The sequence below is a fragment of the Lathyrus oleraceus genome, chromosome 4 (genome assembly GCF_024323335.1).
Source record: "Lathyrus oleraceus cultivar Zhongwan6 chromosome 4, CAAS_Psat_ZW6_1.0, whole genome shotgun sequence".
NCBI classification, from domain to species: Eukaryota; Viridiplantae; Streptophyta; class Magnoliopsida; order Fabales; family Fabaceae; genus Lathyrus; species Lathyrus oleraceus.
Genome location: NC_066582.1, coordinates 343,386,424 through 343,402,969, shown reverse-complemented (window position 1 = coordinate 343,402,969; position 16,546 = coordinate 343,386,424). Strand labels below are relative to the sequence as shown.

At 40.0% G+C, this 16,546-nt stretch overlaps 2 protein-coding genes across 2 annotated transcripts; both read left to right on the top strand.

Moving 5' to 3' along the window:
* Positions 1-6,972: 6,972 nt before the first annotated feature.
* LOC127137354 (uncharacterized) lies at positions 6,973-8,241 on the top strand. Its single transcript, XM_051063824.1, has one exon. It carries the CDS (start codon positions 6,973-6,975, stop codon positions 8,239-8,241), a length of 1,269 nt encoding a protein of 422 aa, XP_050919781.1.
* Positions 8,242-11,500: 3,259 nt separating this feature from the next.
* On the top strand, positions 11,501-12,457 carry LOC127137353 (uncharacterized). Its single transcript, XM_051063823.1, has one exon. It carries the CDS (start codon positions 11,501-11,503, stop codon positions 12,455-12,457), a length of 957 nt encoding a protein of 318 aa, XP_050919780.1.
* Positions 12,458-16,546: the final 4,089 nt, after the last annotated feature.

The window sequence follows — 16,546 nt, the reverse complement described above, 5'->3', positions numbered from 1 at the left end:
TCAGCACCCTGTTTTTGCCTTCAAGTTTTCCACCTTCTGCATAAGTTGACATGGGCACCCGCGTCAAGCACCTGTTTTGCGCATATTTTGCTTTGAAAACCATTTTTGACTCCCATTCTTCCCTTATGCATCTTTCGGGCTTATTACTGGACCTAGAAACCAAATAGAACTACCACGAAAACGCATAAAATGCGACAAAAAGAGATGAACCACTAATAAAACATAAAACAAAAAGGAAATTCGGAAATGCGATAAAACTTAGGAAATCAACTAAAAGAAAGAACAAAGTGTTACCGATTCTTGAAGATTCATGCTGGATGGATGATGAAAACTAAGTGCAAATGGTGACCGATCAATTGACATCGAACATGAGAATGGTGTTGTCAAAGAAACCTTGGCTCAGTTCCAAGGTAAGATAGATTTGTTCCAAGGCAACATGGAAGCTATAATGGAGTAACTTCAAGCCCAGAAGGCTACTACCTATGCTAATCCTGTTGCTGATGCTATTGTCACTAATGATACTATTGTGACTACTAATGGTGTTGATGTTATTATTGTTGTTGAGACCCTAGTTAAGACTATGGTTCAATCGGTTATGAGTCAACCCATCTTTCAAGATGGTCCTAGTAGGCGTGTTTCTGCCTATCCTTGGGGGATGCCTCCCAATTATTCTTCTGAGTTCACTAATAGAAGTGCCTTTGTTCCGTACCAACCTTTGGATATGCTTCGTGCTGTTGGAAACTATGATGTGTTTCCCTAAGGCATGCCCTTTCACCTTTCTCCTCAGATGGTTGATACTGACAACCATGAGACTCCTCAAGGTCAGACTCATCAGACTTTTAGGCCGGTTAATGCTGAAAATTCTGATGACATTGAAACTAAATACTGAGGCCCTCGCTACCACTTCCAGATTCCTCCTCAAATTGCTCAGCCTGTGGTTCCGAATCCATACCAATCTTCTCAGAATACTTACTCTGGGATACCTTCTACCTATCCTGGGAATCTGTTGCTATGATGCCACATGTGCCTATTAATCCTACACTCTAGCTTGCACAATCCGGGGCACCCTTTGCTCCCAATGCTCAAACTGGAGGACAATTTCCTCATGTGGTTAATTCTAGTGCTCAAACAGTTCCTTCTAGTTTCACGTATCCACCTCATATGTATTCTCAGTATGTTCCTCTTCCTGTGCCTGTTCAAACATTTTCTCAAGCTATTCATCAGAATTATCTTCATCCTTCCAGTCAAGGTGTTCTTGGTTCTAGTCCGGCTAAGCCACCAGACTATCAATTATTGGGTGAAAGGATAAGGGATATCGAAGGCTTCTTAGCGTTTAGAATGGATGCCAAAGATTTTTTCTTAGTATCTAATGTAGTTCTTCCCCAGAAAGTCAAGGTGCCAGACTTTCTAAAGTATAAAGGTTTGAGTTTTCGCCGAAGCAATGTGACAATGTATTGTAGGAAAATGGCATCCTACATTGAAAATGATGAATTGCTCATACATTGCTTCCGGGACAGCCTATCTGGGGCTTCCTTGGATTGGTACATGAGTTTGAAACGTAACAAGATCAAATCATGGAAGGATTTATCTGAGGTATTTCTGAAACAGTACAAATACAACCTGGATATGGCTCCCACTAGGTTGCAACTACAAAATCAGTCTTAGAAGACCAGTGAAACGTTTAAGGAGTACGCATAGAGGTGGCGTGAGATGGCTTCCCGAGTTAGACCAACAATGTCAGATAATGAGTTAATCGATATATCCATGGGCACTTTGCAAGATCTCTATTGTGAAAAAATGGTTGGCATTTAATCTTCCAATTTTGCTGATATAGTGACCATTAGGGAGAGAATTGAAAACGTGTTGAAGTCGGGAAAGATTGTTAGTAATGCTACTCAGCAAACCATATCCAAGAAGCCACATGATTGTTTTTAAAAGAATAAATAAGGGAAGATAAGTGTTGTAATGGCAAAGTGCACCCTCAATTCCAAGCTCCCATGGGTCCTATATCATTTTGTCCATACCCATATATCATTGTCACTCAGTATCAACAACAACCTTTTCAAGATCAGCCTTAGAATCAAGTTTAACAACCTTTTCAGCCTTAGTATCCTCAATATCAACAGCCTTCACAGGCTCAATCTACTCAGAATCAATAAACTTCTCAGGGTAATCGAGGTCAAGGCTAGGGGCAGAATCGTCGTGGTAATTTCAATGGAAGGCGTCCTCAGTATGATAAAATTCATGTACCATATACTCAGTTGGTACCTTATCTTGTCCATGTTGGGGCTAGTGTACCAAAAATGATTCCATCATCCATTCCCCCTCATCATGACAAACATAACCCTAATGCTTCATGTGCCTACCAGGCTGGGCATATTGGGCATTTAAACGAAGATTGTTGGCCTCTTAAAACCAAGGTACAAGAGCTCATAGACCAAAAGATCTTGTCTTTTTCAGAAGAAAAGCCTAATATGAAGACAAATTTTCTACCTAATCATAATGGGTTGACAGTCAGTGCCTTTATTAAGGAAGAAGGTACAAAATCAGTCAGAGGGGTTGTCGACGTGAATAGTCCCATGACAGTGTTCATGGAGAAGCTCCAGGAACATAGTTTTCTTGAAGGTATTCATGATGATTGTTTTGTTTGTGATTCAGATTGAAGGAATGTGTCCAAACTTTGATGAATCAAGGAAGTATGCAGTTTTCCAAATCAAAAATGGTCTAAGAAGTCTCTGTTATTGAGTCGATAATGATTATCTACAGAAAGAAGAAGATTGAAGCTCCTCCAAGGAGGATCCAACCTATCCACATTTATGTTCCTAGTCCGTTCCCATATTGTCATGCCGCGAAAAATACAGAGTCGCCACCGGATTTTATTTATACTAAAGGAAAGGGAAAATATCAATAAAACCCCCAAAGAGAATGGTCTTTGCAACCAAGAGAGGATTCGAAATTCGATTATGCAAGGGGAAGGTATTAACACCCCTCACATCCATCGTACTCGATGGGAACCATTATCCTTATATCAATGCGTATGGATGTTGTTTATCTGAATGTTACTTGCTATCAGTTAATGAAATGCGAGAATAAGATGGGGGAGAGAAAATTTTAAATTAGTGTGCTCGCCAAGGATTATAACCCTTGTGACTACGTATCCTCATTCGTGCAATAAGGAAGTCAGAGCTCCATAGTTCCGATCAGAAAATGGAGTATTTGTTGATTATTCTTAATGGACAATGTTAACGTTCATGTTCTAGCAGTTAACCTTGCTTGTATGCTCATGTCATGGAAGGCTTAAGTGTTTGTTTGTTTACGATACAATGGATGCGCTCGGATCATATTCTAGCAGTTAAATGTTACTTGTTTGATCACGCATTGGAGGCTTAAGATTCATTCATAGTTAAACGGAAGTAACATGCCCTTTATAAAAAGGTAGGTTTTGAAAGCCCTAAGGGAGGAAATTTATTCTATTGGTTGTGGTTTATTTTAGTATGAAGATAAGTATTAGACCATTGTCTAAGTACGATCAATAGTCTGAATACTCGGGAGTTGATAGGACAGTTGCATCCTAACCCCTCTTTTTCATACAAAATAATTTTGATTGTGAAATGGTTTGGTGAGTTTAATTAGTGATACTTAGAGGGAGACAAGTATATAACCCTTGGCTAAGTACAATCAACAATCAGAATACTCGGGAGTTGAGAGGATAGTGGCATCCTAACCACTATTTTTCTCTCTCATAGCATCAGATTGAACTCATTTTATTTTTAGGTGTTTTGAGGAGGAAGTCAAGCATCAGGCCACAACGGGTTAAAACGAGTAATTAGAAAATTGTAGTTTAGCGGAGTTCTGCTGGGAATTCTGAACACTGAGGTCAACGTCATTGCTGTGCACACCTTGGTGCAGTTCTACGATCCACCGCTAAGGTGCTTTACTTTCCAAGACTATCAGCTAGCGCCGACACTAGAAGAGTATTCTCATATTTTGGGTATCAGGATAAAGAACCAGGTGCCCTACATCCGCACTAAGGAACTTCCTGAATATCGAGAACTTGCTGAAGCTCTGCGTATGGGAAAGAAGGAGATAGAATTGAACCTGAAATCAAAAGGTGGAATCCATGGCTTCACCTCTAAGTTTCTCATAGACAAAGCTATCACTTTCGCTGAAGCTGGACGGCCTTCAATGCCCATCTAGCTTTACTCATCTATGGGATTGTCTTGTTTCTGAATATGGAGGAGTTCGTGGACTTGGCTGCTATTCACATCTTCTTGACTCAGAACCCGATTCCCACTCTTCTTGCTGATACTTACTATTCCATTCATGTAAGGACCCCAAAGAAGAAAGGGACTATCGTCTGTTTCACCCTTTTACTATATAGATGGTTTATTTCACATCTACCCAGTGAAGGTCCTTTCGTTGAGAACAAAGATAATCTGAAGTGGTCCCAGAGGATCATGTCCTTAAAAGCCGAAGACATCTCTTGGTATTCTCGAGTGTATGATGGTGTCAAGCTCATCCTCAATTGTGGGGATTTTCCTAATGTGCCTCTTCTTGGTACAAAAGGAGGAATCAACTACAGCCCGAGGTTAGCATTGCGACAACTTGGATATCCTATGGTGGACAAACCTGATCTCGAAAGTGTAGAAGGTTTTGTTTTGTACGAAGGATTCGAAGATCCAAAGTTGATAAAGAAGATTGTCAAAGCTTGGGGGTCGATTTATCCTCAAGGAAGAGCAGAGATGGGTAAGAATAATTGTATCGCCAAGGAAGCCTACACCAGTTGGGTCAAGAGCAAAGTCAGTGAGGTCTTATTGTTGTTCCCGCCCGAACCATCCATGAACCTCCAATCTTCTGAGCTAGAGAACCAGCCAAATTCTGAGATGGATGAATTGTAGAAGGTTATCAAGACTCTAGAGAAACAGAATGCTGATCTCAAATCTAAGCTTGCTAAGATCTCATTGGAGAAAGAGACCTTGAAATTCAATCTGAATTAGAAAAGGGACTGAGTTCGTCAAGCTGATGATGAGGTACAGACAAAGGTTTTCAAAAGACTTAAAGTGGGTGACACCCTCAAGGGAACTTATGCCAGTATAACGACCAAAAAGAAGCAGTTGGCCGAAGCCCAATACCGAGCTGGTAAAGTAGAACTAGAACACATGGAGCAAATGAAGAAACTTCAAAGCCTGCTAGAAGCTTGTAAGAAGGAGTTGAAGGATGAAAGAAGCCGCAACAAACAGCTAGAAGTCACCCTTCACCAGAACCAGTACGAGCTGAATCAGAAGCTAGAAGAGATCCAAAAGCTCAAGGAGCAATCACATGGGAACCCAAACGACAACAACATACAGTTAAATAAGCGTCCTGAAAACCCCTCCGACCGAGGGAAGACAGTTGTAAACAACCCCCCATTTGAAGAAAGTGCGATGTTGGGAAAATGGGGTGTCTGCCTATCTCCCAAATCACAAGCTTACTATGAGGAGTTGTTATCTAATTGTTTCTAGCCGCTTGTATTTTAGTAGATTGAGGTCTGATTGGACTGATGTGATCTTCTTGTAGCCGATGGGAATTTTCTTGATGTATTTGTATTCTGTTTTATTGATATGGAATAAAAGAGTTTCTCATTTATTGGCTTCATAAACTGTCTCTCTTTATTCGCTTCATAATTGCTTGTGTTAAATAGACTCGTGGATTCCTTAGAATTTTGTCTTTACAAAAAAATAATAGTAATATTAAATGCACACATCAAATCTTTTTGCATGCACACATGCATCACTGCATATACTTGCCAAAAGCTGTCAGAAAACAAAATGCTTACACCCGGTGTTTTGCTGCAGCAGCAACGACGACTCGTCATCCGTACTACACCCGTTCCAGCAAAACTAAGATCATTGCCGAATACGAAGCCGACAACGCTGCTGTCCGTGAGTCCCTTGCCCAGGTGCAAGGAGAGATGAATTTGTTCAGGGGCAATATGGAGACCATCCTGGAGCTCCTCCAATCTCAGAGGAATCCTGCCTCTACTGCTGCCAACGTCACCCGTGCTGTTGGGGTGACTATTGCTGATACCGCTGCTGGAACTACCGTCGACCCTCCGGCGGAAACCGGTGCCTAACACTGGGAACCGCCAAGTGGTCCCCACAGATCCTGCTAGGCTTGCTGCTGCCTATCCATGGGGGAATGCCTCCTCACCTTGCTGCTAGCCTCACCAGTGGGGGAGCTTTCTTCCCTCATTCGGCTCTCACTGCTGCTGCTGGAAACTCTGGTTTCCTTTGGGTTCTCCCCGCTCTCCACACTACCCCGGTCATTGCTGCTGACCCGGAGGACAACCAGGGTCAGGTCCCTGATGATCTCCCTAATGACGAAGAAGACTACCGAGGCCCGCGCCTCCATTCCCAACTGCCCAGCCAGACTGCTCAAGCTGTGAGCACCGACCAGATCCCCGTCCCTTTTGGCTACCCAAGGGCAGGATCTGTGCCCATGGTGATAAACCCTGCATCCCAGTATATGCAGGCTAGGGCACCTCAGGCTCCCAATGCTCAACCTGAGATGCAGTACTTTCAACCTCCCACTACTGCTCAGACTGTGCCACCAGGCTTATCTTACCTGCCAATATGGTTCAACCCGAGCATGCCAACGCCAATCACTCCTGAAGCCTCTCGATCGGCCAGTCAGGTCGCTCCTCCCGTTGTTGATCCGGCCAAACCGGCGGATTACCAACTCCTGGACGACAAAATAAGGGCCATTGAGGGCTTCTCTTCTTTTGGAATAGACGCTCGAGACCTCTGCTTGGTCCCAAACGTGGTATTGCCTCAAAAGTTCAAAGTGCCCGACCTCCCTAAGTATAAAGGTCTTAGCTGTCCCCGCAGTCATCTCACTATGTACTGCAGGAAGATGGCTTCGCATATTGATAACGAGAACCTCCTGATTCATTGCTTCCAAGACAGCCTGACTGGGGCTTCCTTGGATTGGTATATGAGTTTGGAGCGCTCGAAGATCCGATCATGGAGGGACCTCTCTGAGGCATTTTTGAAGCAATACAAGTACAACCTTGACATGGCTCCGACAAGGCTTCAACTACAAAACCATTCGCAAAGATCTAATGAAACCTTCAAGGAATATGCTCAAAGATGGCGCGAAATGGTGTCTAGGGTTCGACCAACACTATCTTATAATGAGTTGGTTGACATCTTCATGGGCACGCTGCATGGGATGTATTTTGAGAAAATGATTGGCAGTTCTTCAACAAACTTCACCGATATGATCACTATTAGGGAACATGTTGAGAGTGGGCTGAAATCGGGGAAGATAACAGACACAACCGCGCCACAGTCAGTCAACAAGAGATCGCATGGGGGCTTCGCAAAGAAGAATGAGGGGGAAGCAAACACTGTAATGGCGAAGGCTCACCCCCGATATCGAGTTCTGATGGCCCCTATGCCGTACTATCCTTATCCGTATGTCGCCGCAGCTCAATACCAACAACCGTCTTTCCAGTATCAACCACAGAGAAGCAATCAACAACCGGCTCCTGCTCAGAAAGATCAGAATCGACAATACAACCGTGACAATAGAGGGCAGAATAACAGAGGAAACTATGGCAAGCGCACTCAGTACGACAAGATCCCAGTACCTTATACTGACTTGGTACCGTATTTGATCCATGTGGGGGCCATTGTTCCAAAAGAAATCCCCCAGGCTATGTCGCCTTACCATTATAAACATAATCCCAACGCCTCATGCGCCTACCACGCCGGTCACGTGGGACATTCCACCGAAGATTGCTGGCCATTAAAAAATAAAATACAAGACTTGATTGATAGGAAAATCTTGACCTTCTCGGAGGAAAAGCCAAACGTGAAGACAAATCCCATACCTAATCATGATGGTCCTTCAGTCAGTGTCGTCATTGAAGAGGAACCCGCAGAGCCTGTGAAGTGGGTCGATGAGGTGAAAACTCCGTTCTCCGTTGTGTTGAGAAAACTTGAAGAATTTGGGTTTCTAGAAGGAGTACATAATGATTGCTCAGTGTGTGAGTCTGATCCAGATGGTTGTGAGCAATTGAGAGAATGTGTGCAAGAATTGATGAATCAAGGGTTAGTACAATTCTCTAAGTCTAAAGCAGCAGAAGAGGTAGCAGTGATTGAACCGATAACTATTGTATACAGGAAGAAGAAGGTTGAAGCTCCTCCCAAGAGGATTCAGCCGATCCATTTCCGTGTTCTAACTCCGTTTCCATATTAGCATACCAAGGCAGTGCCTTGGAATTATGAGACCACAAGTATTTGGGAGGGAAAGAAATCCGCATTCCTGATACAGAAATCATCAACATCGCTAGAGAGGGAGGCATGACTCGAAGTGGCCGTGTATTCGCTCCTAAATACACTCCTAGGGTGTCTCCAGCACCCACAATTGTCTCACCTAAAGAGAAGGCAACTCCTACGCCGACTCCACAGGCAAGGGCGACTGTACCCGCCACTCCGACTATGACGACTGCTCCGGTAGTGACGAGAGTTATTGACAATGACAAAGCTGCAGAGGCCGAAGTCTCCAAAGGGAAGGGTATGATGGTTGAAAAAGAACAATCTGATGGTCACAAGAAGAGTATCACCTTTGAGGAAAGTCAGGAATTCCTCAAACTGATCAAGAAAAGTGACTTCAAGATTGTTGAACAGTTAAATCATACGCCTTCCAAAATATCAATTTTATCTTTGTTGTTGAGTTCTGAGGCTCATCGCAAAGCATTGCTGAAAGTTCTAAATGCCGCTCACGTGATGCAAGATATCACGGTTGATCAATTTGACGACGTGGTTGCCAACATCACCGCCAATAGGTATCTGGGATTTAATAAAGTAGAGTTACCTCCTGAGGGAAACGCCCACAACAAAGCACTACATATTTCGGTCACGTGTACTGACTCTCTCTTATCCCGAGTCCTTGTTGATATTGGATCCTCGCTTAATGTACTGCCAAAATCTACATTAAGCCAATTACAGTTTAAGCAGCCCGAGATGAGAACCAATGCATTGATTGTTAGAGCTTTCGACGGTTCCCGAAGGCAGGTAATTGGGGAGGTCGATTTGCCTATTTGTGTTGGACCACACCAGTTCGATACACTTTTCAAGTCATGGACATCAACCCAGCCTACAGTTGTTTGTTGGGCCGACCATGGATTCATGCCACTGGGGCAGTCACTTCTACTTTGCATCAGAAGTTGAAGGACTTGATAGATGACAAGCTGGTAATTGTGTGTGGGAAGAAGATTTGTTGGTCAGTGAACTCTCTTCCTTCAGATATGTTGAAACAGACGAGGGGATCGTCGAGGTTCCTCTCCACTATCTAGAATTTGAAGATGTCAGTTCTGTATCCGCCAACAACAATCAATCATCCGCTATCACCCTATCCTCAGCGAAGAGTGTCAAGCAGACATTGGAGAAAGGCCCGTTTCCCGGTTGGGGCAAGGTCGTAAATGTGGAAGAAAAGCGCGACAGGTTTAGTATCGGTTATCACCCAGCAACACGCAAGGTGAGTCCGAAGAAAAAGCAATTCAACCCGGTCAAGTTCAGCAGCACCGGCTATCAAAATGAGCATACCGTAGCAGTCATCGGAGAGTCCAGTGGTAATAAGCCAGGGGCACCCAACCTTGTTCACAGATCTCCTCCAGGATTCAAGCTTCCCAATTGGACGACCACCGTGATACCTATGGTGTACTCGGAAAAACGTAATGCATTTTGTTTTCTCCGTCCCTCGTCCATGCCCAAGACGAGAGGATAGCTTGTAAGGGCCCCCATGTTTAAAAGTATTATGTGAATAAATAAAAGTACTTTCTTGCATGCAAAACTCATGTTCCTTTTCTTTCAGATATTTTTCGTTTTCACTAAAAAACAACGAAATGGCAAAAGATTTCTTTTTCTCTTTTCACCTTTTCTAAAAAAAAAGCATACTAAAATAAGATCATCATATGCAGAGCAAATAAAATCATTGATTACAACATGGCTAAAATTATTCGTGAATTTGGACTTCCAATCAACCAAGCTGAAGATGACAGTGAAGAAGATTGCGAATTACCAGCTGAACTAGCACGACTCTTTGAGCACGAAGAGAAAGAGATTCAGCCATACAAAGAACCAGTGGATGTTATTAACTTGGGTTCTGAAACTGACAAAAAAGAGGTAAAAGTTAGGGCATCTCTCGCCAAGCATGTACACTCTGAGTTGATAGATCTGTTGTGTGAATATGTGGACGTCTTCGCTTGTTCGTATAAAGATATGCCAGGGTTAGACACCAACATTGTTGAACATCATCTACCGCTCAAGCCTAATATCCTACTGTCAAGCAGAAGCTCAGAAGGACCAGACCTGATATGAAACTCAAGATCAAGGAAGAGGTTAAAAAGCAGCTAGATGCTGGCTTCTTAGCCATTTCTGAATATCCGCAGTGGGTTGCTAATATCGTTCCAGTTCCTAAGAAAGATGGTAAAGTCAGAATGTGTGTAGACTATCGAGACCTCAATAGAGCCAGCCCAAAAGATGACTTCCCTTTGCCTCATATTGATGTTTTGGTCGACAACACAACTCAATTCTCCGTATTTTCTTTCACGGATGGGTTCTCCGGGTACAATTAGATAAAGATGTCACCATATGATATGGAGAAGACAACCTTAATCACACCTTAGGGAACTTACTGCTACAAAGTCATGCCATTCGGCTTGAATAATGCAGGGGTAACATATCAATGCGCCATGATAACACTCTTTCACGACATGATTCATGAAGAGATCGAGGTTTATGTGGACGACATGATTGCCAAATCCAGAACTGAGGAAGAGCACCTGGTTAATCTGAGAAAGTTGTTTGTCAGACTCCGAAAGTTTAAACTGCGCCTGAATCCAGCCAAATGTTCTTTTGGAGTCCGATCAGGTAAACTCCTGGGTTTCATAGTCAGTCAAAAGGGTATTGAGGTTGATCCCGACAAAGTTCGAGCCATCCAAGATATGCCAGCTCCCCGAACAGAAAAATAAGTCTGAGGCTTCCTTGGGTGAGTTAATTACATCTCCAAATTCATATCTCACCTGACAACTACCTGCGAACCGATTTTCAAGTTGTTGAGAAAGAACCAATCGATTGTGTGGAACAACGATTGCCAAGGGGCATTCGATAAAATAAAGAAGTACCTGCAAGAACCACCAATCCTGGTACCACCGGTTCCGGGTAGACCACTCATTATGTATCTGACAGTGTTGGATGAATCTATGGGGTGCGTTTTGGGTTAACATGACGACACAGGCAAGAAAGAGCATGCTATCTACTATCTCAGCAAGAAATTCACTGAATGTGAGACCCGATACTCACTTTTGGAGAAAACTTGTTGTGCCTTGAGTTGGGCTGCTCGACGCCTGAGACAATATATGATTTGTCACACTACTTTATTGATATCCAAGATGGATCCAATAAAGTACATATTTGAAAAGCCTGCTGTTACTGGTAGAATTACCCGGTGGAAAATGCTGCTAACCGAGTATGATATACAGTACGTGACCCAGAAAGCAATAAAAGGGAGTATTCTGTCTGACTATCTAGCTCACCTGCCTGTTGAGGGCTACCAATCATTAAAGTTTGACTTTCCAGATGAAGACATCATGTTTATCAGAGATTTTACTATGCCAGGCTTCGAGGTAAGCCCTGAGGAAGGCCCCGAACCAGGATCGCGATGGACGCTCGTATTCGACGGTGCTTCCAATGCCCGAGGTCATGGTATAGGTGTTCTTATCACTTCTCCAACTGGTTTCCATATCCCCTTCACCGCTAGGTTATGTTTTGACTGCACCAATAATATGGCAGAATATGAAGCATGTATCTACGGTTTAGAGGCGGCAATCGATTTGAGAATCAAAATCCTCGAGGTATTCGGTGACTCAGATCTGGTAATCAGTCAAGTGAAAGGCGACTGGGAGACTCGAAATAGCAAGTTGATACCCTACAAAGAGCATATAAGAAAACTGATCCCCTATTTTGATGAGATCTCCTTTCATCATATTTCTAGGGAAGAAAATCAGTTAGCAGACGCTCTAGCTACGCTGACATCTATGTTCAAAGTCAAATGGAAGAATGAGGCACCATCCATTCAGATTGACCACTTAGATGAACCAGCACATTGTCTAGCAATTGAGGCCGATCCTGACGATAAGCCTTGGTTCTATGACATAAAGACATTTCTGGAGAAACGACAGTATCCTGAGGGTATATCCATTACCGATAAGAAGGCTCTAAGGAGACTCTCTTCTAAGTTCTTCCTAAACGGTGATGTGTTGTATAAAAGGGATTATGATTCTATACTGCTCAGATGCGTGGATAGACACGAAGCTAGTACAATCATAAGGTCCATACACGAAGGCTGCGAGGGTGTACATGCGAATGGTCCTACTATGGCCAAGAAGATTCTTCGGGCTGGTTATTATTAGACGATAATGGAGGTTGATTGTTACAACTTTGTGAAAAGATGCCATAAGTGCCAGATATATGGTGACAAGATCTTTGTACCACCAACTCCGTTGAATGTTCTAACTTCTCCATGGCCCTTTTCTATGTGGGGCATTGATATGATTGGGATGATTGAACCCAAAGCTTCCAATGGACATCGATTCATCCTGGTCGTTATTAATTACTTCACGAAATGGGTCAAGGCTGCTTCATATGCTAATGTCACTCGACAAGTGGTTACCCGGTTTATCAAGAAAGAGATAATATGCCGCTATGGGATACCTAGCAAGATCATCACTAATAACGCCAGTAATCTCAACAACACTATGATGAGGGAGTTGTGCGAAGAATTTAAGATCGAGCACCACAACGCTTCACCATATCGGCCCAAGATGAATGGCGCCGTAGAAGCAGCTAACAAGAATATCAAGAGAATTGTCCAAATGATGACCAAGACATACAAGGACTGGCATGAGATGTTACCTTTCGCTTTGCATGGTTACAGAACTTCAGTCCGCACATCCACTGGGGCAACTCCATATTCTCTGGTTTATGGGATGGAGGTTGTCCTACCGGTCGAAGTTGAGATTCCTTCTCTCAGGGTCATCATGGAAGCAGATCTTGTAACATCCTAATTTCCATACCTTAAATAATATATATGATTATAATTGTGACTTTAACATCGCTAATTATTACAAACTAAACATTGAAACTAGCCGCTATAATAATTAATTTATCAACTAATTACTCTTTATTTTATTATTAATATTATTATTCAATTTGAATATCATCATTTTATTTAACAAACTAAACTTTGAAATTAGTCATTTAAATACTTAATTTTAAGTTAATTAATTATCCATATTATTTTTGTTATTATATTATTTGATGTTATTTGATTTCACTATTTTACTCTACAAACTAATAGTAAATAAAATAACCTTAAGTTAATAAATGTATTAAATAATTATTCTTGTTTTTATTATTATTATTATTATTATTATTATTATTATTATTATCCTTTCATTTTATAAAAGAAATATATTTTATTTTTCTATTAATATTCTACATGATCATATATCATGAAATAGTAGAAAAATCAAACTTTTCATACATTTCTCACCAACTATTTTCACAAAGTCATATTAGAACATCTATAAAACTATTCATGCAAGACTTGTAAATATTTGATAAAGACATATTTACTAGCAAGAGTTGAAAAGTTAGAAAGCATGGACAAAAGGAGATAAATTTACATTATTTTAATATCTTACAACTACTATAAATAGGGGTCTTTCTCACCCCATTTTCATTTATTCATTCACAAATCATCTTTCTTACCTCTTTATTTCCTTCTTTCTCTAGTTTCTTCATATAGAAATATTAGTTTGAGTTGTCAAAGTTTTCACGGTGTCGGTTTGTAGTTTCTAGAGTTATTTTGGGGTCAAAGTTCTTCTAAAGTTTTAAAGGAGTTTGATACGTCAAAGTTCTGCTCAAGTCATTTTCATAAGTAACCGGTAGGTCGTTATAATTTAATTATTTTAATTATTTTATTTATATAAAAGTTATTTTAAGATTTCGATTTAAATTTCCGTTCAGACGTCGAGATATTGAACTTATAAAGTCCAAGATAAATTTTACCATTTTAAGTTGTTATAATGCCCAAGTATTATTATAAAATTAAAATGTTATTAGGAATACACTCTTGATGATTTTCTAAAATAAACAAATCCAAACGGGAGTATAGTCTAATTTATACTTGAATTTAATAACGATTTAAATATAGTGGAGGTTATGATTAAATATTTTAAATAAATAAATATTTTAATTTGTAACGGGATTATGTTTATTTAACCGTAAATTATATTCTAATTATTTTATAAATTTCGTACAATTCAACGGTTATCGTAAATTAGGTTCTGGGCAAACATCAGAGAACACGCTCGTGGACTTTCAACAACGATCAACAACAAAAGGTGGGGGCAAGGTCTCGTATACGTTGGGACGGTTAGTGTAAAATAGCTTTATATATATATATATATATATATATATATATATATATATATATATATATATATATATATATATATATATATATATATATATATATATATATATATATATATATATATATATATATATATATATATATATATATATATATGGTGGTGACCCAAGCCCTACTAGCGATAAATAAGTAAGGAGAGCCTATTCTCGAATAATGATTTTCCCAAATCACTAAGCGAGGTTATGCCGACCTTAATTATTTATCATAAGAATGATCTATGACAATTTGAGGTTGTATTGTGCTTACATTGTTTGATTAATTGTTTAATTGTTTATTTTATTTATACTTGAATGATTGTGATTGATAGACTAAGAAAATGATCTATTAAGAAGAGAAACAACAACATTAATTAGATATTAAGTGTTAGATCCCCAATGAAATAAGGGAAGTTGGATACATTGAGTAGTTATATTCAGTTGGGTTCTGGCTAAGGAAAATACTTGGTCAACCATGTCCTTTACGATCCACCTCTCTTACTTGGAAAGTCAACCATACATTATTCACTGTATAAACTGAACTAGTTATATAGAGATAAGGATCACGCCAAGGAGAAATAGACAAGACATTTAATGGATTTGGCACTCAACCGAAGTAATTAGATAATAACTATGACCTGAAAGGTTAATACGATATTTCCCAAATATTAACTAAATACTTATAGTTGAGATTTGCTACAAGATGGTTGAGTGATCATATAGACCTGCATTGAGGAATGTATAAGTCCACTGCCGTGCGATATGGAACGTACGAGGTTGATCAGTCGCCTACAATCCCGACGGGGATTATTATTTATGCATGCTAGGCAAGACGAGGGTCTTGGCCTGAATCCTCAGGGACGATCGACTTATAACACCTGGACTCCATGTGAAGTTAGGTGGCGTAGCTCTTGGTAATTGGGAGTACGTTGGTGGCATGTGGTCTTGTGATATCTGATCTTGGTAAATGGGATAGGTATCCTTGACAGTGTTTAGTGGCTTGAGTCAGCATATAGTTCAGGGATGCATTAGAATAAACACTTATAGAGTATAGGTAAATATGGGATAAAGATACGCTTGTTCGAATAATTGTGGTTGTCATATATATATATATATATATATATATATATATATATATATATATATATATATATATAATATATATATATATATATATATATATATATATATATATATATATATATATATATATATATATATATTATATATATATATATATATATATATATATATATATATATATATATATATATATATATATATATATATATATATATATATATATATATATATATATTACTATTTTACATCCTATTCCCACTTTTAAACTTGTACGTAAATCTTATCCTTGTATTCTTTTTGTCTTGCATCTTTGGATTGATCTATGACGATCAGGCGACGAGCTAGACCATTTAGGAGGGAAGGCTATGGAGTGACAGATTACGATAATGTCAAGGCTGAAGGTTGCTAGCATTTTGTCAAACGCTTATCACATCGTTACTAGTACGTAGTATTATATACAGTCAGTATAAGTGTCAGTCCTGTTGGACTTAGGAGGTCCTTTTGTTAAGCTTTCTTTTGATTTTTTTCATGTACTTTTATTTTAAGTTTTATCTACGTGGCAAGGCCACTAGTCTTAACGGTGTCAAACTTTATGTAAAACATATTTGAAGCATATATATGTGAAGTAGTATATTTTAATTAATTCAGTCTTGTTATTTAAAATTTTTAAATTTTCTGTATTTTATTTTAGAATTTCACTAATGGGACATAGGCTGTCTCAGATCTTGATGAGGCTGAATGGGTTCAATCTCGGTATGACCAACTGAATCTAATTGAAGAGAAGCGTTTGACGGCCGTATGTCATGGTCAGTTACACCAAAGACGTCTCAAACAAGCTTTTGATAAGAAGGTTCTTCCTCGGTCATACCACGCTGGGGACCTCGTGCTCAAGAGATATTCTGCCATTTACTCAGACCCGTGAGGCAAATGGACTCCCAACTATG